Genomic DNA, 23800 nt, shown 5'->3' with positions numbered 1-23800 from the left:
TTTTCCTAATGGCCCCACAAGTCTCCCCTGAACATTCCAGAAACTAATGGTTAAGAGTCATTTGAAGAGGAAAATTGGTCAGAGCACATATGATTCCTCCTCTAGACTGTGTCACCTCCAAGAACTTGGAAGTCTTGACTCAGCAGCCTCGTTGCTCTGGTTCTCCTGCTGCCGTCAGCATTTGTATCTAGCATCTACACGTATTTGTTGTTGTCCAGGCACTAAGTCATGTCCGGCTCTTTGCAGCCCCAGGAACTGCAGCACATCAGACGTCCCTGTCCTTCACCATCTCCCTGAGTTATACACATATATGTCTCTCTTTTCTTCCACTCAGTTTTATATCAAAATTTAAACACAGCTGCACCAAAGATAAATGTGCAAACTAGGAGAATGCAGTTCACAGAGGAAATGCAAAAGATGATAAGCAAATGAAAAAAAAAAAAACAGTAAGTATCAAACTAAATGCAAAATAGGCACTTTAAGGAGTGCCAGTTGCCCCTATAACATTAACACATTTGAAAATGATGCAAGTAAACCCTGGCAAATGTACATGAGAGACTTGCATGCACCTTGCCAGGAAGAGCCTCGGCAAGAAAATCTTTCTGAAAAGTTCTTTGTGCCTTTACATGGAGAGACTCAAACTGTTCCTGGTCTTCAACATAGAAATTCCAGATCAGGGACTCTGTCTAAAATAGTCACATATCTATGGTCAAGGGTTTCTGTATAATGATATGCATTTTAAAGAGAAACTGCCAAAGCATTCTTCTTTGACAACAAACTAAAGAATTAGTTCCATGAGAAAAAGTAAGACACCCAACCCCCAGGACCACATCGGCTTGGTCACCAAATGCACACTGTCCGATTCTTGAGACAGCCCCCCACCTGCTGTTGCCTGAAGCTTCGGTCCCCTCTACATCTCCAGGGGGGATCACACAGGAGGTTCCATGTAGGGAGGGGCCAGACACTTCCCACCACTGCTGTGTCTTCCGTCCCTTGGCTCAGAGTGAAGCGTACATCTGTTGAGTCCTTGTAGGAAATAAGCAAGTAATTGCTGTGATACTGTGTCCAGTGACCACAGGCAGGGGCACAAGAGGGACATCAGAGTGTGAGGACGTGGTACCTGATCGCCAGAGACTCGGGACTCATGTGGACACCCCCTTAGGACTGGGCACCTTAGGAACGGCCTCCTCCACTGATCCATGTTGGGTTTCCAATCTTAAGGAAATAGAATCTCACTTCTCTGAATGTGTTTATTTTACTTGAAATCACTTGGTCCCTAATTTTAAGTTCACCATTAAGACTTTGAAAAAAAAATGTTGTTATCAAAACCATGCCCGTGTAGAAAATGGCCTTTCTCGTTCACCACTGCAGAGGCAGAGCACTTCCTGCCAGGGGAGACGTTTGCTACCCACTGCCATGAGGTAGGAGCACATTGCTTTTTCAACTGGATATTCTCAAGTCTCATTAACAAATGTCTTTTCTTCTGGAGACTTACTCCCAAGGGAAGATGTCTTCTCTGATCATTGTGAAAAGCTTCCAACAACCGTGCCGTGTTCTCAACAGTCATTGTGGGGGACCGAATGAGTAGGGTTTTCCGGAAACTAGCATCAGAACAAAAGAGCCATTTCATCACTTTATCATCTGCGTGTTTGTGTGTGCATGTGTGACAGATGTGCTTCATTTACTATTCCCAGGTTACAAATGCTGAAGTGTTAACCAGCTTTTTGGGGGTGAGAGGGACAGGAAAGCGGGGAGAGGCACAGAAAACTCATTACCTTAGTCTGTAAAAGACCAAGTAAAAAGGCTCTACAACCCAAACCACTTCACGTGGAGGAAATGTTTTTCTCACGCGCTAGAGACTGGCCAGTCACAAGGACCATCCTAGCCTCTCCGTGTCTTTCTGTCTCCATGTCCTCCAATTCCGGAGGACGCAAAGCACTAACGTTCCATGTTTCCTTCACTAGTTCATTTATTCATGGTGCATGCTGCTTTGTTCCATGCCCTCCTGATACAAGGAGGTAACATAATACCATCCTACTCAGACCCAGTGGTTTGCCATTTTTCTCTCAGGATAGCAGCCATCAGTATCAGTGTCTCTATACAAAACAGTCTAAAATGTTCCCGTGTTCACAAGGAACCTCAGAGTTCTAAGGGTTGATTCATTCATTTCTTATGAATCCAGCAAAGATGTGTTGAAAGACCACTCTCTAATGCGAAAGCATTTGCACCTGAGGATATAAACGCAAACAAGGAAAAGGCAATCCTTGCAGGGACTCACAGGATTATGTGCTGTGCTGTTTACTTGTTCAGTCGTGTCTGACTATTTGCAACCCCGTGGGCTGTAGCCCTCCAGGCTCTTCTGTCCATGAGATTCTCCAGGCAGGAATACTGGAGTGGGTTGCTGTACCTTCCTCCAAGGAAGGTTGGGAATCTTCCCAACCCAGGGATCGAACCAGCATCTCTTGTGTCTCCAGCATTGGCAGACGGGTTCTTTACCTCTAGCGCCACCTGGGAAGCCCTACAATATTTCTGAGAAAAACTAAAATGTCAAGGGAAGAGCATTCCCATGAGACAGGTCAGAAGACGTCCCTGTGGGGATGTGGAAGGCTGCAACCTACAGGCACATCAACCTCTTTCCTAAAAATGTGAATATAGGAAAAAAAAAAAACTGGGCTAGGCCATGGAGTTGGTTACCAGGCTACAGTTCAATATCTAAACGTAATTAGACTAGTCTGTATAATTATGGAAGAGATGCTACCAATGCTCACCGATTTTTAGGGGGCCTGAAGGAAGCCCGTGGCAACAAGAAACCTACAAGAACTTGTTCAAAATGAAAGCATGGATGTTAGCACATGAGCAGAAATTTTGAATGGGTAGAGGTACTGTGGTGTTGGAGGAGACTCTTGAGAGTTCCTTGGACTGCAAGATGATCCAACCAGTCCATCCTAAAGATCAGTCCTGAGTGTTCATTGGAAGGATTGATGCTGAAGCTGAAACTCCAATACTTTGGCCACCTCATGCAAAGAGTTGACTCATTGGAAAAGATCCTGATGCTGGGAGGGATTGAGGGCAGGAGGAGAAGGGGACGACAGAGGATGAGATGGTTGGATGGCATCATCGACTCGATGGACATGGGTTTGGGTGAACTCTGGGAGTTGGTGATGTACAGGGAGGCCTGGTGTGCTGCAGTCCATGGGGTTGCAGAGTCGGACATGACTGAGTGACTGAACTGAGGGTACCCAAGCGCTGCGGTGGAGATGCAGCCCTGAAATGCATATTTAGCAAGAATGGACTTTCCTCTCAGACTTCTGGTATCTCCATCTGGGTGGAGATTGAAAAAAAATAGAGCCAAAGTTTTCTCACAGTGTTTTGCCACTTCTGCTTCTGGACTCATTCAGAAACCCGGAAGAAGCAAGATAGATAAAAATGAAAGCACTGTTTATTTTTTTAAAATGACAATTGATTTTTATCCACAAAACTCAGTCTACCTCATTCAGATATGTTTGAGATTATAGGCAAATATCCCTAATGAATCTATTTTTATTTAGAGAGAAACATTGTTTATTCTTGACATTCTCTACCTTAGCTTGGGGAGAAATAAAGTCCTCACTTTTTGATTTCAATAAATACAGAAAATGGAATTAGTTACAAAATTTGAATTTCTTTAATGAAAAAAAAATATTAAAGCACCATATTGGTAAGTATTCAGGATCAGAAAAGCTTCTTTTCTCCATTAGTAAACTTGGAAAAACTTAATTTTCTGAAACAGTTAATTATCAACACTATGATTAGAGAAAAGACACAGGTAACTTTCTCTGCTGTAATAACCAAATTTTTTTTTTTTTATATCAGCCCAAACTTTTTTTTACTGTAGGAAATCAAAGTCTTTAGTCTAAATATTCATATACATGTAAATATTGTATTTTTATACTAGTGTTTACTATTTACACCTACTGGTGTAAAATGATCTTAATTCCATGCTATGCTGCGTTTTAAATGTTCCATAAACCCGAGAAGCACATCTTCTAGTTGACACAAAATTGGTTTTCCTCTCTAATTGAATCTCCTTGCCTCGTGCACTGTGCTACGACTCCCTGCTAGAAGGCTGCCTGTGTCTGCTTTCACAGTTTCGAGTCACAGGATGTGGCTGCCTCAGTTTTTATCTCCATCTGGCAGAACATAACCAACCTGTTTAAGTTCTCAGCTCCGACTTTATAGCAACTAAATGTTCCTTGGGTTCCCGGCCCCCCACCAACTCCATGACCGTATTTCCTATAAAGCCTTAAGTCAGTGCCCTTGTTCGGGGAACTCACAGCAATGCACGACAAACAGCCTAAACCCGTGGCGCCCAGCCGAGCTGGACCAATTGCTCAACAAGTTTCTGAGATCCCTCTGGTAGCTCCCGAGCACACCCTGCTCTGAATTAGCCTCTCCTATTCTCCTGGCAGGTGTTGGATTCGATAGGGCGGGGCGGGGCGGGGAGGGGCGGGGGGGGGGGTGGCGAGAGGCGGGGCGCGGATATTGAGGACGAAGAAGAGAAAGGAAGGAAAGCAACAATATCTTTTAGTTTAAAACCTGAGGATAGTAGGTACCTCTTTCTTCCCTGTGCAAACAATGCAAACACATCTGTGACCTTTTTCACCAGGAAACGCTTAAGGTTGGTTCTAGCACATCTTATCAGCGACAACTGCCTGACACAGTTGAACTGGTCTTAGAGAGGGACATGCCTTGTGGCCCCCTGTGATTAGAAGTGGGTCTCTATTCATCGATGAAATAGGGACTGAATTGCTGTTTTGGCTCTGGGACAACTGGTAAATACACAGATCATTCTTACACGGAAAAAAAAAAATGATGTCCTTACAATGAAGACGTTTTTATATTGTTCTGTTAAGCCTTCTTAAACCTTTTTACTATTTACTGTCTTGCAGCTATAGTAAAATTCTCAAACTTGTGGATATTTCTGATCTTTTAAGCTTCTAAACAACAACAAAAAAATCAATGTCCCCTTTGGTCACTTTAAACAGTAACCCATCAAACTTTCTGGTGAACAATGCTTTGCATGTCCTTCCTGGAAGCATCCGAGGGTTATGTCCTTTACGAATTGCACAACGGTACTGCCGGGGGAGTCCTCAAGAAGTGATTTCAGCTAAACCACTAGTCTCAAGGAAGGCGATGAGGGTCTGAGACTCTGCTCTCAGACCATTGGCAATGCCTAAACACTTTTGGGTGGTATTGACTGTGGTGGAGGGGAGAAGGGGGCAAGGGAGGCTACAATGTCTCATTTGTAAAGACCAGGGATGCTGCTGAACATGGTAGAATGCACAAGACAGCTCAGTTATCCAGCCCAAGACGTCCATCACACTCAGACTGCGTTCATTTCACTTTAGGGAACTGAGCTCCGAGGACATCAAGTGACTGACCCAACACCACCCAGAAGAGTCTGAGAGAGTCGAAGCAACAGAAACTGGTGATGGGGTCAAGGTTCAAAGCTCATCCCTAAACGTCTAATCTCATTCTCATTTCATTCTGTCAGGCAAATCGCTATGAACCTTGGGGTGTACAAGAGGACTTCTGGACTGAGGTTCCTCATTTTAGGGCATATAACACAGGGCAAGTCCTAAACAATCTTGAGTTTCAGTCTTTTTCACTCGTAAAGTAGATGAGCCAAAATAGATGATTTCTAAAGTCCTTTTTAGGATTTCTTTACTCTAAAATTCTATAATTATATAAATAATGATGCCTTGTCTCCAAATTCCCTTCATCTTTCTCTCTAAACATCTCTGGGAATCCTAACCACGAAAGAAGCAGAAAATATTGCTGCTAATTTAAACAAAACAAAACAGCACCTAAAAAATTCTTGACTCTCAGTAAATAGTGAAGAGCATGGTGGTTGAGGTTTAGTTGTTAAGTCGTGTCTGACTCTTGGGACCCCACAGACTGTAGCCCACCAGGCTCATCTGTCCACTGATTTCTCAGGCAAGAATACTAGAGTGGGTTGCCATTTCCTTCTCCAAGTGAAGAGTGCAATAAGATTCAAATATGTTATCTAAAAATAAAGTGAAAGGAATAAAGGCATCCTCAATGTCTATGATTTTAGTAGGAAAACAAGTTTTTCTGGTCCTTTCCTATCCTATGTACATATTAACTTATTTTGACCATAAACATGCAATATAGGAAAACACAAGAAAATCAGCCATGTACTCAGCAAGATGTTGCTACCCAGTTAATGGAATTTGCTTGACAGATAAAATCCATGATATATTTCCTGAGATAAAAGTCCCCCAAAATCTTCACTGATCTTAAGTATCAGTAACTTTGATAATATAGATAAGAAAATTTAATCAGTGTTTTAATTCTCATACTCATGCATTTAGAGCAAAAGTGGGATTAACATTGCTTGTCATGTGCTCTATTTTGAAGACTAAAACATTCAGTAGGTTAATTGCTACAATTGTAAAAGAGGACAAGGGATTAAAAAAATAAATGTATAGTTCTCCTCTGTTCACTAAAAACAAAACTATTACCTGTAGCCTATATACATAAATTTTTTGGGGTGGGAGGGTTACCATGTAACTTTTAAGTCCTAATTTTAAATCCTCTTTCTTTATTAAAAAAAAAAAAGCAAATGGCATTTTTAGATGTCAGACTGCTGTTAATTTTCCCACTAGTTAATTTTTTAATCAGAATTAAATGAGCTACCATTTCTCTCTTTTTTTTGTACAAAAAGAATTTTAATCTGACCCATGTGCTATCATTATCGTTGACCTCTGGATGTTTTAACAACATTTTGATGAATCTTAAATCAATTAACACTCTAAAGGAAAACATCTGTGGTCCTAATACTTTTTAGAGTGGCTCTTAATATTGTTTTTATAAGGAATTTTAAATGTATTTAGTTTTAAAGAAGTCATTGAAAATTCCATAATTCACTATGTGCTAAAACAGTAGATATGAAAGTCATGTCCATTTTATTAACAAACATGAGGCATGTGCATCTGTAAGAAAGGATTATGTAAAAAGTCAGCGGAAGGAAATATTTGCCTGCCCATCAAATCCAGGTGTTCAGCCCATAAAATGGAGGCCTAGAAAGAGAGGCAGGCTATGGTATCTGATACCCTTAAGAAGTGTTACTTCTGATAAAATTCATGGACAAGGAAAGCCAAATTAGATTTTTAAATGAATTAAGCTTTAGTTTTAAAAGAATTGTAACAATATTTTCTACATTCAATGTGGAATGGAATAAAGGGTGAATTAAAAGACACAGGATTTCTTTTCCAGAAATAACATTATATAAACACTTCAGTTTAAAATATAAAGATTACTCTTAAAGCCAAAAAAAAAAAATGTAGATCCATGATAAAAATTTTTTTTCAAAAACTGACAAAACAGATATCAGAGCAAATATTCAACAAAACCAAGGCTTTGTGGGTTGCATTGATTTTTTTTCTTTTCTTTAGTCCATTGGTCTTTGGCAAATACAGATATTTGTAGAATAGTTTGATCACAAAATAGGAGTACACATTGACAGGGGCTGAATATTCCATATTTCCATTTGATTTATAGATTAATATGAGAATATTTCTTGTTTTTTAAATCAATATTTCTACTTTTATTCCAATTCATAAAGTGAAAAACCAAAAGAGAGCTAATGATTACAGTAATAACAGAACTTCGTACTCCCTCACGGCTTTCCAAATTCTTAAAGAATTCCTTCTATGACTTCATTTCATTGCACTTTATGAAGTGCTTTCTCGTTCATTCTCTGTAACCAGCCCATACTTAGAAAGTACATTTTGATATTTAGTTTAAGAGAAGGCATTCTGTTGAGGATCACAAAAGTCATTTTGGACTCCTTGAGCCTAATGCACTTTTTTTTGTTTTGAAAATTGACTAAGCAAGATGGGAAAAACATGTAAAGTTAAACTGATGTTAATAGACAACATCTTTAGTTTTACAGCACTCCTGAAAAGTAGAATGTGACGAAACTGGCACAAATTTTACATTTGACAACTAAAGGCATTTTGTGATTCTTATTTCCTCAGCTTTGAAGTTCTGCTTACACTGTACTGACTTGTTCCACGTCCGGAATGCTGAGGTTCTACATGCCTTTGACCTCGCACTGGCCATTCCCAGTGGTTCTTTCATCAGCGCCTTCTAGATGCCCTCAATGTAGCATCACCTTCTATTCTGAGAACAGGGATCCTCTTGTATTGCAAAGGCTTTGGTGAGTTTGTGTTGTAAGTCACCCTGAAAACAGTCTTCCTCTCTGTAAGAACCTCCTTCTCTCAAATCTGTAGACTTGTGGGTTCCATTTGTTCTCAAGTTACCAGTGAGCAAACCAGCATCGCAGCTGCTCACATGGAAAGCTGTTTTGAGTTCTCTTTTATTTAGATGGAAAGTCATTCACTTCATTCAAACTTTCACCCTTGAAACAAGGGGCAAATAAAGTCACACTTGCTCCATCACTGGGCTAACACCTCTGAAAATGGATGACTTGGTTGTACCAGGCTAACCCTACTTCTTACACACAGGTGGATGGTCTTACAGCAGCTAGGCCTTCTGATTCACTGATGCAATCGTCACAAGCATGATCATCTACTTTCCTGCAGGAAGAGACTGCTTAAGGTCCTTTTTCTCTCATTCCCTCTCCCCCAGCCCAGACCTTGCGCGCACGTGTGATGAAGCAGTTGTGCCTAAACTATGCTTTATACCTGGACATAGATCCAGCAGGGCTGGAAGAGAAGGCCCTACAACCGTCTCCTGTGCTGAGACTTTTCGGTGTGATTTCATTCTTGGGATCACGGTAAATGACCCAAACATTCGACTTTCAACTTAAGTGAAACTCCATCCCACAAAACTAAATGTGATAATATCAATATTACTTACTCTTTGGGTTTAATCTTATTAATAATTCCGCTGTCCTCTATTAAGACTAGAGACTGGGGATTGTCGGAGCATTTATTTGATAGCCTGCAGGATTCTGAATACAGAAAATGTAGAAAGAGACAGAGCAGTGTGGTGCAGGCAGCTCATCCTGCTTTGCGCCAGGCACACGGGAGGGGCCCTAGGCTCCTTCCTCCTCAGGCTTTGTACTTAAAACCAGAACAACAGCGAAGGGGGAGTCTACCTATTCCCTCTTAGTACAGGATAACCAGTAGCTTTTACGATAAATATCGGGAAACAAACAAACACAAATGTGAGCCAGACTTGATAATGGTTGTGTACCTAAGTTGCATGAGGTCACCTTTATAAAATGTTGAGAGTAGTATTTGGTCAGCACTTCTTTTCTTGCTAGTTAACTACCAGTGAGTACAAAAATAAGCTCCTCTAAAGATTTACCTCTAAGAAAACCTCTAAGCCTGAAATTAAGATCTTATTTGTGTGTGGTCTCGAAAGGACAAATCCCCATGTGTAAGCTGCAGAGTTATCAAGGCTGTTAGTTCCACCTAGTACAAGCCTATGGGATAACCAGTTGTTTTCACTTTTCTCAAGGAAATAAAAGATTTAAAATTTGATTTAGAAATAAGCCTCTCTTACAGAGGAAGACAAATGCTATATGATATCACCTCCATGTGGAATATAAAAAAATAATACAAATGAATCTATGTACAAAACAGAAATAGACTCATAGACATAGAAAACACACTTATGCTTACCAAGAGGAAAGGGAAGGACAAAGGACAAATCATAGGACTAACAGATACACACTACCATGCATAAAACAGATATGCACCTAGGATTTATGGTATAACTCAAGGAATTATATGCAATACTTTATAATAATCTATAGTGGAAAATAAAATGTATATAACTGGGTCACTTTACTATACATCTGAAACTAACACAATAATATAAATAAACTATATTTCAAAAAAAGAAATAAGCCTTTAGTGGAACAAATTCACTCTCAACAACCCACCACAACCTGTCCAAGTATTGCCTTAAATAGTATTTAAAGGATTTTTTTATCAGTAAGCATCAAAACAAGGTCCCCACAATAGACTCAACAGAGCATCGGTTTTTTTAGTTAAATTCCTAATTCATTAAGTTCTCAATATATTTTACACAGTTTGTGTTTAAAAACTACTGTACCTTTCTTTTTTAATAGCTAAGCCAGCAAGCTATACATAAGATATGTAAGATACTTGATATTTGATATATCACATATAACACATATGTGATATTTGATATACCATGCTTCTAAATATTATTATAACTTCATCCATACTTATTTTTGTGATAATATTCAAGTCAAATGGGGATATTTGACAATAATTAGTAAATTCATAATCTCTGATCAATAACCTTTCAAGAGGAGTCATGAATTGGGATTTTTAATGGGATTTACTGGATTCTTATTACAGGCCAGCAAACATGTTAAGCCTTTCACAATCATTACTTCTTTTTTTCAACATCCAAAGCAAAACATTCTCCATTTTCCCACTAGCTACCCCTTCTCACATTCTTCTCTTAAACTCTCCTGCCAACCCCTTCAAAACGGTGCACCAGGCCTCAGCTTCGAGTCCCCAGTCCTTCTCCATCTGAACATTCTTCCAGGTGTCTCAGAGTCAGTCCCTCAGCTCTGAATTCGTCTGCACACAGTGAATCCCAAAGTTATGGCTCCGATCAAGACCTAATGAGCCCCTTAGTCTTAAAAAAAAAAATTATTGGAGTATAGTTGCTTTGTAGTATTTGTTAGTTTCTATGATAGAGCAAAGTGAACCAGATACATATATGCTTTTTTTATAATATATATATGCATGTATATACATATATATATATATACGTGTGTGTGTATGTGTGTGTGTTAGTCGTGTCCAATTCTTTGTGACCCCATGGACTGCAGCCCACCAGGCTCCTCTGTCCATGGAATTCTCCAGACAAGAATACTGGAGTGGGTGGTCATTCCCTTCTCCAAGGGCTCTTTCCAATTCAGGGACCAAACCTGGGCCTCCTACACTGCAGGCAGATTCTTTACCCTCTGAGCCACCAAGGAAGCCCCCACATCTATGTCTCCTCTTTTCTGAGTTCCCTTCCCATTTAGGTCACCAGCAGTGACAGAGCTCCCCGTGTTACACAGTAGGTTCTCATTAGTCACATAGTATCAACAGGGTGCATATGTCAATCCAACTAAACAGGGAGACCCCTCACGCTTAATTTAACTCCAGCTGACATCTCCACATCTCTAGATGGATGTCTAATGAGAATTCAAGCATGGTCAAAATAGACCCTGGATTGTCTGCCTCCTCCTGGGATGTTTCCCATCTTCATTGCTCATGGGGGAAAAAATGAGTCATCCTGCACAACGTCTTGCTTCCTTTCCACACCGCAACTTCTCCAGACCCTGTGCAAATCTGTCCTTTCTGTTACCATCAACACTCAGTGCAGATTCTCCCTTCTGCCATCTCGCCTGGTGCTAACTAGTCCCCAGGCTTGTCTCATCTCCAGCCTGCTCTCCCCACAGCACCAGGATAGTTTCTGAAGAGGGAAAAGAGGCTAGGTCATTCTCTGTGTGAAAATTCCAATGGCTTCTTCTCATTGCACTTAGGGTGAGTCCACACTCTTTCCACCCCCAAGAGGCGCAGGGAACCTGCCCCTTCTGTTGCTCTCTCCCTCTTCAGCACGCCTGAGTACTCCGTCTGTACCTGCCACACTGCAAGCTTCTCACCTCCTCTCTGGGCCTGAACCCATCCATTGTTTGCTTTTTCCAAAGGGTCTTTGCACCTGCCAGTTGCTCTTCACATGAATCTTTATATTCTTGGCGGCCGACAAGGAGCTTGACGGCACTTCCTCAAAGAAGCCTTCCTGATCACTCTGTCTGAAGGTCCATTCACCCCCACCTGATGTGGGTCATATCACACTGCTTCACTTCCCAACACTCATCAACATCCGCATGTTCTCGATTATGTATTTGGTTTTCTGTTATCTTTCTTGCTAAGATGTAGGCTTCAAGAAAGTTGTATTTACCACTATTTACCACTATTTTTATTCCTGGTGTATTTACCTCTATGTCAGCACTTGGAACAGTTCCTGGCACATAGTAGGGGCTCTAAAAACAATTAAATCAATGAATAAATTGTCTTATTTAAGAACTGCTGCCATGATTCCCATTGTACAGCTAATGAAGCTGAGAATTTAAGAGGTAATTTCCCTCGTGTTTCGTAGTTGGAAAGCTCAGAATGAAGTCTAGGAAAGATGTCAAAGGTTAATTTCTTCAGCACTTTAAAAGTAGAACTTGCCTGAATCCAACATTTTTAGTATCATCTCTTTTTTAACTAGTAGTAAGCATGTTTATCTATCTGCAATATTCAAGGAGTTCTTCAAAATCAGCAGGGAAAAAGGTGGCAATGGCAATGTATATGGGCAAATATAAACGGCCTTCAAAGATGAAGTTTAACTGCTAGTTACTAGTAACGATGAAATTTACTAGTGAACAAGAAAAGTAAATATTAAAAGAAAGAAATATGGGTGGGGGCGGAATTGCCCCTATAAACTTAGCAGAAATGTAAAAGAATGAAATACAATGTGGTGACGAGAGGGGTTTGAGAACTCATACATTTTGAAGCAGGTATCGATAATGTCTAGTATCATCTCTTTAAATTATTTCTGTCAACTTCCCGACCCTTTTCTTGTCCTCATCTACCTCCTTCATATCATCACTTCCTCTCCCAGTCAAAACTCTGAACTGGTGTCTTCCACTTTCTTTATGCTTTTTTAGTGAGTATAGATCTTGATCACACCTGAAGAATCAACAAGCAAATTAAGAAAATAAAACCATGGACCACCAAAAAGCAGGAAGACAGGGCTTAATAGGGAAAAGCAAAAGTCTTGGTTTAGTAATCCAAAAGGGGTTTAGAAACCAAAGTCTGAGAAGTCAGAGTACAATATTTGGCCTGAATCATCTGATTGGCAGCCCACATTCATCGTGGCAACCAAACAATAGATATATTTTTTCCTTTACTTTCCTTTAAGTTATCATCAGCTTATTCCTGGAGTGGCAAACTGTAAGAATGCTCTACCTGATTCATTTACTATGCCTCTGGGATGACTATGAAAAGACAATCTGGTGTCTACACTTCCTGGAATGAGATGAGAACCTCATATGTTTTCCACGATCAAAGTGTTTAGCAAAGGTCAAGTTACTTCCCTTGCTTCAAGCTTCAAAAGCAAAAAAAAAAAAAAAAAAAAAAAATCTAGATACTTCGGTAAATTATTCAATAGCTTTCACTTTGTATAATATCAAAACCAAATTAGGCATGGGGAAAATCCAGTATTTCCATTCTATCACTCAGCTCAAGTCAGAATTGGTGCTACACTTTTGTTAACCACCTTTTTAAGACAATGGTAATACATCACTTTTGCATTATTAACATGGCATCAATATTCATAGTAAAGACCAATTGATCAAAGATGTCTTTTTGCTTTTCATAAGAGATAGTCTTAGATCTCACTAAAGGCACGGAAGTGGCTCAGGGTACAATGGCTCGCTCATGTAGCTAAATCAGGTGGATGTGGATTAATGCGTATCTCACACAAATCACCTCTAAGGAACTACGTTCCCCTCAGTCTTGGTGTAAGTTGCCCATCACCAGGCAGCCATGTGCAAGTTTCCCTGCTTTTAAGCTGACCATTAGGAAGGCTGAAAAAATAAACCTAGAATCAGATAGACTTGGTCTGAAATCACAACCCTGGATTTCCCTGGTGGTCAAGTGGGAAGACTCCATGCTCTCAATGCAGCGGGCACAGGTTCAATACCTGGTCAGGGAAATAAGATTCCCACATGCCACGTGGCATGGCTAAAAAAGTAATAATAATTTGAAAAAAGAAATCCCAACACTTACGCCCGCCCAACTCCCACTCTTTATGAGGGGGTGACCTTAGAAAATTACTGTGAAAGATCACCAAAAACAGTGGAGGATTTGTTTGTGTGGTGTGTGTGTGTGTGTGTGTGTGTGTACGTGTGTGTGTGTGTTTAAAATTCCTCTCCAAGTAAATATTTTATTTTCAGTTTAAATCATAAACAAACTGAACAAATTGATACTCTTGGCTAGCTCCTCAGTACATCTACCACCTTGATTGATGAAATATCTAATAATAATCTCCTCAATTCAGTGGAAGCCCCAAAATTTCCATAACCAAAAGCCTGCTGAAGAAATCTGGTTGGAATGGGGGCCTAAATGTAGCCTGGCAAGAATAGAGTTTTTATTTAAATAATGTACTATATGTAGATTTTAAAGGAATAATTTATCATTTGTAAAAGATTGAGAACACAAATAATTATCTGTTGCGAGTTATGCTATCACTTTAAGGAGACAGCTTATGAAGACTTTGGAAGCTTTAGGGACTTCCTTGGTGGTCCAGTGGACTCCATGCTTCCACTGCAGGGGGCTTGGGTTCAATCCCTCGCTCAGGAAACAAGATCCCGAAAGCCACAAGGTAGAACCAAAAAAAAAAAAAAAAAGAATTTGAAAGATGTAAAACCTTATCTCTAAGCTGCACGGCCACATGGAGATCACACACTACACAGGAAAGCCATGGAATATGGTATTCCCAACTCACAGCATAGGGAAAACACTCAAAAATATTGATTAATGAATACATGAATAGAGAAATAGGGTTCACTAGTCTGGTAGAATGAAATACTCATAGAGTGTTTAGGTGATGGGTATTGGTAACTGGTTTTTACTTTCTTATGTATTGATTTCTGCATTTCTCAACTTGTCTAGAATAATTGTGGTTCATCGGTGGAAAAAATGGGATATGCAGTTTTATACACAGCATGTGACTGAAAGAGAGGAGCAGCAGGAAAGAAAGAAAAAATATTAGCAAGGAGTTGAGAATTTTTTTTCTTTTGTCTATTTCTTGAAATTTTCTATCACATAGAAATTTTACTGTGAATAATTCACTTAAGGAACAACAACAAAAAGGCAATTCGAATCATTTCCATGACTTAAGTTCTTCCAAGGACAGAGTTGGGTTGGACCATTCACCTCTGGTAAATGAGTAGAGACCTGCTGAAAACCTACGGGAGCTCACCAGCAGCGGTGAGAAACAGACCTCCAGGTCAGAAGAGGACCTACCCAAGTGTGAAAGGAGTAGAAGACCAGGGCAAGTACAGGAGGGCTGCCCGCAGGAGGTGACCTTTGAACTAAATTTTGAAGAGCAATTATACTTTGCCCAATTTAAAAACAGTACGGAGGGAAGAAAGCACAGTGGGGAAGAGCTGCAACAGCTTGCAGGCAGGAAAACACTGTATTTTAGGGAAATGGAAGTGACAAGAGTATACAGTACATGTCACAAAGTGGCTCCAGATACAGCTGGAGAAATCTAGAGGGATTCCCCTAGAGCCATGTGTGCTGTGCTAACTGCTTTCATTTTCCCTAAACGCGCAGACAACAGAGGAGGGTGCTTGTGTGTCAGTTGCTCAGGCGTGTCCGACTCTGTGAGCCCGTGGACTGCAGCCCACCAGCTCCTCTGTGCATGGGATTCTCCAGGCAAGGATACTGGAGTGGGGTGCCACTTCCTTCTCCAGGGGATCTTCCGGACTCAGGGACCGATCCCTGGTCTCCCACATTGCAGGCAGATACTTTACCATCTGAGCCACCAGGGAAGCCCATTAGACACTTTATTCTGTTACTTCACTTGCCATGGTGTCTTGAGAACATTTTAGACTTCTGTTGATTGTTCTATTTATCTTTTGCTCCACCAGTTAGTAAGAAGTTGGCACAAACAAATGAGAATTAAAATATAATAATGCTAGACTGTACAACAGTCCAATAAGTGTTTCTAAAGTTTCCATTGGCTACCTGAGAAAAAACGAAAACTCAAAATCTCAAAGGAAACTTGCTGAAAGAGCTCTCAGTCACAAAATGGGTGTTACTAATAGCGGTATCAACACAAAATAGATCTGATGATGGCTAGTACTGCCCAATTTAAATTTGACCACAGTGAAAAATTATATAACATAAGTTTACATTTTATGTGACTTTGAAATGTGAAAAAAAAAAAGAAATCAACAGTGTCTAAAACTGCACACAGGAAATGTTGTTTCTGGCTACATAGAAAAATTAAAGCCTTTGGGAGAATTTAGATCTGTATTGCTTGACAGGAAAAATTACACTTGGAAAAATAATAGGGCCTCCCTGGTGGCTCAGATGGTAAAGAATCCTCCTGCAATGCGGAAGATCTGGGTTCTATCCCTGGGTTGGGAATATCCCCTGGAGGAGGGCATGGCAACCTACTCCAGTATTCTTGCCTGGAGAATCCCATGGACAGGGGAGCCTGGTGGGCTGCAGTCCAGGGGGGTTGCAAAGAGTCAGATACAACTGAGCGACCAAGCACGTATATTACTTGACAAGAAAAATTACACTTAGAAAAACAATAGCCATAAAGGAAAAAATCCCACAGGCATAATCAGTAAATGTGATGTGAATAAAAATCAATTCATGAATTTAATAACAATTGTAAAAGCTACATGAAAACTGATGCTGTTGAACTTTAGTTCAGTAAAATAAAAATGGAAAGACTGGTAATGATTCAATTAAGTTATATAAAAAAATACTCACAGAATTAAATTGGCTTAATGGAGGGAGATTTTTGTGTGAAATCTATTTTCAAGGAAAACTCAAAAATGTTGGTATATTCTAATTTAATGTTTATATTCATAAATGTTGAGTCAAAACACTCCTGAGATCAAAATCACGGGATCCATATGTTCTCTATCCCTCTGGGAGGCACTGAAGAAGGCATGAGCAAAGGTGAGTTTTGCCTTTTACAAAGATAGTCCTAGGGGGGGGTCTGAGGAGAATCAAGGTTCCAGACTATGGTTACAGTAAGAAATAAGACTCTGGAGCAGAGCTGTGATACAGGATGGATCTATAAACCACTTAAGAAGTAGAATCCAGAAGAGTTTGCAAACCTCTAAAACAGGGGATACGAAATTTAAAACATTCATAGATTCCTAAGGGTTTATTCCTCTGCCACACAGACTGCAGCTTCATCTACTCACTCTCCAAGGAAGAGGTGTGACTGGGACCCACGTTTCAATGGGGAAGAGCTGTGTGCTGATTGCATGGAATTTTCAACTTTGCAGAGTATCTCATAGTTTTCAAAGCATTTTGACAAGATTGTCACTTTTCGTGCCAATGACAGTTTATAGATGAGGAAACTGTGGATCAAAAGTGGAAAGTTATTCGACCCAGATGGTACAATTCATAGAATTTGATTTCCAATGTATTTCTCATTCCACCTGCCACAGTCTTCTCCAACTTGGAATCAGTCCCGACTCACTTCCTATGATGCTTAATGTGTCTCTTTTATCAGTAAATAAAGGATTTTTTTTTTCCTTTAAGCAGATACATTTAAAATACAGTGACCACACTTTATTCCCTTGATACTGTCCCTATGATAACATCTCTTAACACTATTACTTATACATGTGTCTCTAATCCCTTTTCATGACTGCCGGGACATGTTTTTAATTGACAATACAGAGATTCTTCTTATCCATCAGGGATTTTTGCTAAGTACACTTTGCCAGCTGCTCATTTCCTAACACTACATCAGAGCAGGACATCGAGGTGCCCTCAGCCCTTAGGCTCTGCTCCAGAAGATCACTTTTTCAGGGGGTTGAGGAATTTCCTCCAGTCAATCACATTTTGTTTGAAAGTAAATTTTTTAATATATGAATGACAATTATTTTCATTTAGATATCATGACACATAGTTACAACTTTATCACACCTGCAATACACTTACAGGAGAAACTGAAGTTTTAGTAAGGCAAATTTTGTTCACTTCAGATGCATGTGTCTCATTTTTAACAGGAAGTGAATGTTTACTTTTCAACACTGGATAGCTTCGCGCCATAAAAGATGTTAACGTTTGCCTCAGTTTGGGTCATCAGTAAAGAACCTAATAAAAGCATTGATAATCTTCCTGGTTATCTTTTCAAAAATGAATCAGCAGAAGATACAGCGATGGGACGTGAACAATTCTCGAGTACCTCACTGACTTTCTGTTTACTTATGTTTGTCCCAGCTGAAAGAGTAGGAAGCTTTTCATTTCTTTATTTTTTCTTGTTTCTGTTGTTATATCTGAACACATAATATTCTGCTTATAAGAGCCATTCCCCAAACTCTTGAGAGACTGAAATTTAAGTAATATATTGATGTATATAGTTAATGGTTAAAGGAATGCATATTAAAGATTTTGGGAAATAATTAAACATTTTCTAATCTAAATATTGGTTGGGTTAGCTGTGTACAAAAAATCTAATAATTTCTATATTTACTTCCATGTGTTTCAGAACTATGTAGAAATAGATATTACATGGTATTTTTAAATGAATAGCCTGCAATATTTTTTCTTTATCCTTCCATAAGACTACTATCTTTTTTTTAATTGAAGTACAGTTGGTTTATAATATTGTTTTAGTTTCAGGTGTACAGCAAAGTGATTCAGTGATTTTTTTTCAGATTATTTTCCATTATAAGTTATTACAAGATATTGAATGTAGTACCCTGTGCTATATAGTAAATCCTCATTGCTTATAAGACTACTACTAATATCTTTATGCTTGTAAACGTCATAGCATTAATTCTTTAGTGTTAGGCAGCTTTGATGTGGTTGGGTGCCTTATAATGAAAAAAAACTATTTAGACAAGATTAAAATTAAGTTTAAACTGAGGTTAAGTTAAATTCCATTGTCTTCTCTCCTAACAATTCTCATAAACGTAGAAGATGACTGAAAATGACCAGAGAACTGCCCTGAAGACGAATTTCTTTCTCTGCACCATTGCCTTACCTACACGGGGTCTAAAAACAAAACCTTGCAATGTTCACGCTGGACTTTCAGTAACAAATTTAATCAACCTGACTACAAATCTCTGCTCTTCACCTGCTCAGACTGAAATTCAGTATCACATTATTTAGGAAGAAGGGATACTCAGACTCCTCCAGGCTTGCTGTGCACAGATGGTGAGGCTGACAGGGGGAGCTGTCTTCCATCTGCCCTTGGAAACGGCCCCAGGGATCTAGGTCAAGTGCCGCCCACGCGGGTCCGCGGAAAGGCTGGACAAGCCCCAGGTGTCTTGTACCCCTGCCACATGAGTCCCTCCCTTCCTAATTCTTACTTTTTGCCCCAAGGACATCTGGATTTGAAGAACAAAACTGATCCATCAAACAAAATGCTCTAACAAGAATGTCCAAAACAGCAAGTGAAGAAAAATTTAGCAACAATATTCTTAACATTGGATTTTTAAGAAATCAGAGGCTCTTCCCAGGTAAAAAGTAAAATGATATGAAAGAAGGAAATGGGGGGGGGGCAACGCCTGTAAAGATTTAGATCTAAAATGATTTTATCTAATCTTGATAAAATTGCTCATTTTCTCAAACAGCCTCCATCCTTCCACTTAGCCTCTAGCTAGTTTTTTCGTCTTATATTTCTCCTCTTTCTGTCTTTACTTTTTTCTCATCGCCTCCCCCCACCCCCGCCTCATTTCTATACTATTATAATCTGCAGGTATGCTCCCCACCCCTGCCCCCCCCAAAAAAAAACGCCCATTACTTTTTCAGCACCTGGGAAGAAATCAAGCACAGATGATACAAAAAAGATGGTTCCCGCTTTCATGTGAGTTACACTGGCAAGCATGCTCTGATTGGTAAATAGTAATGCCAAGAGCAACAAACTGAAACAGTATGTGAAACACTGCTTCGTTTTTTATACAAGGAAGGGTGATAAAATGTATAGAATCATGGTGGAGATATTTTGTGGGAAGAGTGATGACAGAGAACTTTAGAGGGGAAACAGGATTTGCACAGCACCTTAAAGGCCTGGAGCAAGTGGAGAGAAGCAGGGTGTTGAAACTGCCTCCGGCTCACTCTATTTTAGTCCATCTTAAAAGGAAAAAATATCCCTGCCCAGCTCCCAGCTCCCTGAGGAGTGCCCCGGCAGTGAGTTTAGAATGTAAACCAAGGCGATGAGAAGATGTCGGAGGGTGTTTTCCTCTTTCATTTTATATTTTTAAAGCTGTAGGGTATGAAAAGAAATGGACAGATGAGGAGATCGTTACAATACTGAGTGTGAAAAGTGATAAAGACATGAATTAAAGGGATGGCAATGGAGATGAAGAGGGGAAAGATTTTAGAGATCTTTATAAAGTAAAATGATAAGACTTGGGGACCATTTAAATATACATATTTCAGACTTTCTCTTTTGCAAAAACGCAAGGCAATGAAACCAGATTCCATTTAGGCAAGGAGGTAGGTTCACCCGTGTAAGGGGTGAATCTGGAGACAGAATAAGGACCATTAGTACATAGCAGGTGATGATAAGGAACTCTGAGTTTAGAAATGAGAATAAAACTGGCCGAAGATTGAGGCCTGTAGAACCACAATGTTTAAAAGCAGACAAATATGGAGAACCAGTAGACAGATGAGAAACCAATATATACTCATATATGTGTTTATATGTGTAATGAAATAACTAACATATATATAGCCCACACATTATAACTAGCCTGTTCATGTGTGTGTGTGTGTGAGATGTAGAAGCATCTATAGTCTTACAGAGGTTAACTATCAAAAGGACACCACGTAACCCAGGATACAGCAAAGACCTAGCTCAGTACTGAGTGCGCTGACCCTGCGCTCAGTCCGTGGAGCAAGGGTGGAAAAGGAAAGCAGACCCCTAACCTCACCTTACCTTTCCCTCACCAAACGTGTTTCAAATTCTAGCAATAATAAGGATCCCAGGCAGATGTGTATTAGGAAAAATACTTTCCAAAAAATCAGTACATCTTCATCCCCACACCCCCAAATCTCTACATTGTATTTAGACCTTAATAAGATTGCCGATCCAATTCCATTCACAGTTAGACTGAACTCCCGCAAGTGTGCAAGGCAAAGTACACATTTGTAACATAAGCTATTTATTTTTTGTCGATGGAAAAATGAAAAACTATGTCCAGGAAACAACTCTTAACCGTTATGACTCATAACTCACATAACTCCTGCATTCATAGCTGTGACGGTACAAAGCTGTAACCTGGCCATACTTGGTTCAAGCCAGAGATCACTCATCTCTACCTGCATTCTTGAAACCATCTCTCTCCCCCCTAATTATTTAGAAAATTTAAACAAAATGTTGGTTTCCTGTTATCTCAGCAAAGAGGCACAGAGCAAAGAGATTACTGACTTTTATGTAAAACTCAACCCAGCATTGTGACTGCTCTGGGAAAGCTGAACTCTGCCAACATTTGTATTTTAGAGATTAAATAACATATCCAAGTTGTGCACCCATTTATCCATTGATGTCTCTCTCCATTTGGCTCTATTTCTTTATGTGTTTAGAATGCACAATATAAATTTGATGTCTAATATTTCTTATAAAACTCAATTTAACACCTTCAAATAAAACATATACTCCAGCTCACAGCTTGCTAATAAAAGAAAATATATCATTGAAAGAACTAATAATTTCCCAAATTATGCAGTGAATCATTAAATCTCTCTTGGGACTTCAAAGTATGATAAACAAGAGTTGCACACCTAGATAATTGTATCTATATTTTTTCCCCCAAAATGAGTATATGTTCCAGGAAGACTAGAAAAACATTGCCTTCAGGGTTTCTCTGAGCAGCTCAGGTTAAACTTGGTCTTTCAAAATAAATCTTTGTATACCTATCCATTTATCTATGGTACAAACTATTCAGCAAAATTGGTTTAAAGGTTTCTAGATCATTTTATACTCTCATGTTGAATATAAATTCAAAGATGTTTCTTAGAGTAAAAAGCCTTAGTAGGCGAAGTTGAAATTTTTATGGTAGTTTGCTCTATGGCCTACAAAATATCTCATTTAGAAAGTTGTGCAACCGTTTCTGAGTGAGAATTTTAATGGAAATTTACTCTGATGTGATAATATACATATTACCTTATAAAAATTATTATTTCTTATAATACTTTAATTGTGATAACCAGCTTCATAGGAATGGTAACTTAATAAACATTTTCTGTACTAAGGCAAAATGCTATACCTACATAAAAAATATTTAATCCATTTTTGCAGTTAAAGAAAAAATATTTATATATATACACACTGCTTTCTACCATTTTTAGTTTCACAGAATCTAAATTAACAGTGTAACATGTTCAGAAGAGAACTTCTGTCCTGTCTTTTAGAGAAAAGGAGAGTGGTGGAAAATTTTTAAAAAGGCATTTCAAAGTGAATTACAATAAGCAAGATTTTTAAAAATATGTTTCCCATTTTTTTAACTTATTTAGAAATCTGCAAAAATACCATTTCAAATATCCTTTTAATAACAATTTTTAAATAAAGCTTTTCGATCCTCCACCATAAGAAGTCATACTAAATATCAACCAAAATGTACTCATGACCCTGGAACCGTTCGAGAAATGTCCACTAAGTAGCCCAGAAGTGTGCAAAGATCTTAAAGCTGAATAGATGCAGGAGCTCCGGTCAGTTACATTTTCCTATAGAATGCATCCTTTGCATGATTCTTAAGAGTTTAAGTATTTTTATCTCGTCAAGGCTGTAAGATTTACCCAGCACCCAGGAAGGGCGGTGGCCCCGCAAGAGTATTCAGAGGAAATAATCATTCAAAGGATTGTAAGGAACAAAAACCTTGATTTAAAATACAGTTTGTGATAAAAATTTTGCAAAAAGTTACTCTTTAATTCCATATCCAAATTTGCTTTTTTTTTTAAGTACCATACAATTAAGTATTCAATAAAATATTTTGGCCATAATCAAAATTTGAGGAAGCAAACCCCCAGTCCAAAAAAAAGGAGTGGTTTGTGTGCAAACAAAGCCATATTATGATTTTTACAAATGCAGTGTTTGTTAAAAAGACCAAAATCTAGTTTTTTGGTCATTCAGATATCTTCAGACTTTCAACACTGCTGTTGGAATACCCTTGAACAGTTTGTAAACCAAGACACAGATAGACAATGTTTGCCTTTGGAATTTGATTTTCGGGCCAAACATGTATGCCTTTTTAAACAGAAACAATGTGTTCTGTGCCCCAGGGAGCCATGTCTCTCCGAGGGACAATGACCTTGACCATTTTACAGCGGGCTTCCTCACCTCCAGTCACCAACACTTCACTTGCTTTTATGTCTATTTCAAACCAATGTCCTTACACACACACACAAATAACTAAGGAAATATGAATTTCCTTGTGCTTACCTGCAACAAACACTGCGATGTCCAGGAAGGCAAAGCCGAACGCCAGAAGTTTAAGCCACAGATACATGGTCATATCTGGAAATCAGCCAAACTCCCGAGAGACAGCATGCGTCCTTCTGAAAGGCAAAATAATGGTTATCTCCGAACCAATGTTTCTCTGTAAGGCCGAATCAAGAAGGAAAGAAGTGAATGCGTACTCTTGAACTGGTGTCTTATCAGACAGGGGCGATTTCCTCCTGCTGCCCTGAGAACAAACCACTTGCTGCGAGGCAGTGATGTCAGATTCGGTTTTACTAACTTCTCCAAAAGGGCTGCAAAGGGTCCTCTTTGCAGGAAGTCAAGAAAGTTGTTCAAAGTCACTGCCAAGGCCTCCTACTTCCTTAATTCAAGTAATTAGACTGACTTACTAGGCCTCTCAAAAGATTTTCCCCAAGAAAGATGCATTTTTCATATCCAAACAATACTCCCATGAAGTATTCACGATAACTAGAAAATGACATGCCCCACCCTCAAAAATCCATAACATTCTTACCTAAACAATGATAAAACAGTCAGCATAGGTATAACAAAAATAAGGACTGGCAAGATGATATGC

At 39.2% G+C, this 23800-nt stretch overlaps 1 protein-coding gene across 2 annotated transcripts in view; it reads right to left on the bottom strand.

Moving 5' to 3' along the window:
* Window positions 1-23539, bottom strand: part of PTPRC (protein tyrosine phosphatase receptor type C) — a 131230-nt gene extending 107691 nt beyond the window's left edge. For both annotated transcript variants that reach the window (XM_055583149.1, XM_055583150.1), the window contains exons 1-2: window positions 23403-23539; window positions 23206-23321 (exon numbers count right to left, since the gene is read on the bottom strand). In XM_055583149.1, the coding sequence (XP_055439124.1) occupies window positions 23206-23278 (73 nt within the window). In that variant the 5' untranslated portion in view covers window positions 23279-23321; window positions 23403-23539. The remainder of the gene's footprint in view (window positions 1-23205; window positions 23322-23402) is intronic.
* Between the last annotated feature and the right edge of the window lie 261 nt (window positions 23540-23800).

Source organism: Bubalus kerabau, chromosome 5 (genome assembly GCF_029407905.1).
Source record: "Bubalus kerabau isolate K-KA32 ecotype Philippines breed swamp buffalo chromosome 5, PCC_UOA_SB_1v2, whole genome shotgun sequence".
Lineage (NCBI taxonomy): Eukaryota > Metazoa > Chordata > Mammalia > Artiodactyla > Bovidae > Bubalus > Bubalus kerabau.
This window is presented reverse-complemented; position numbering and strand designations above follow the sequence as displayed.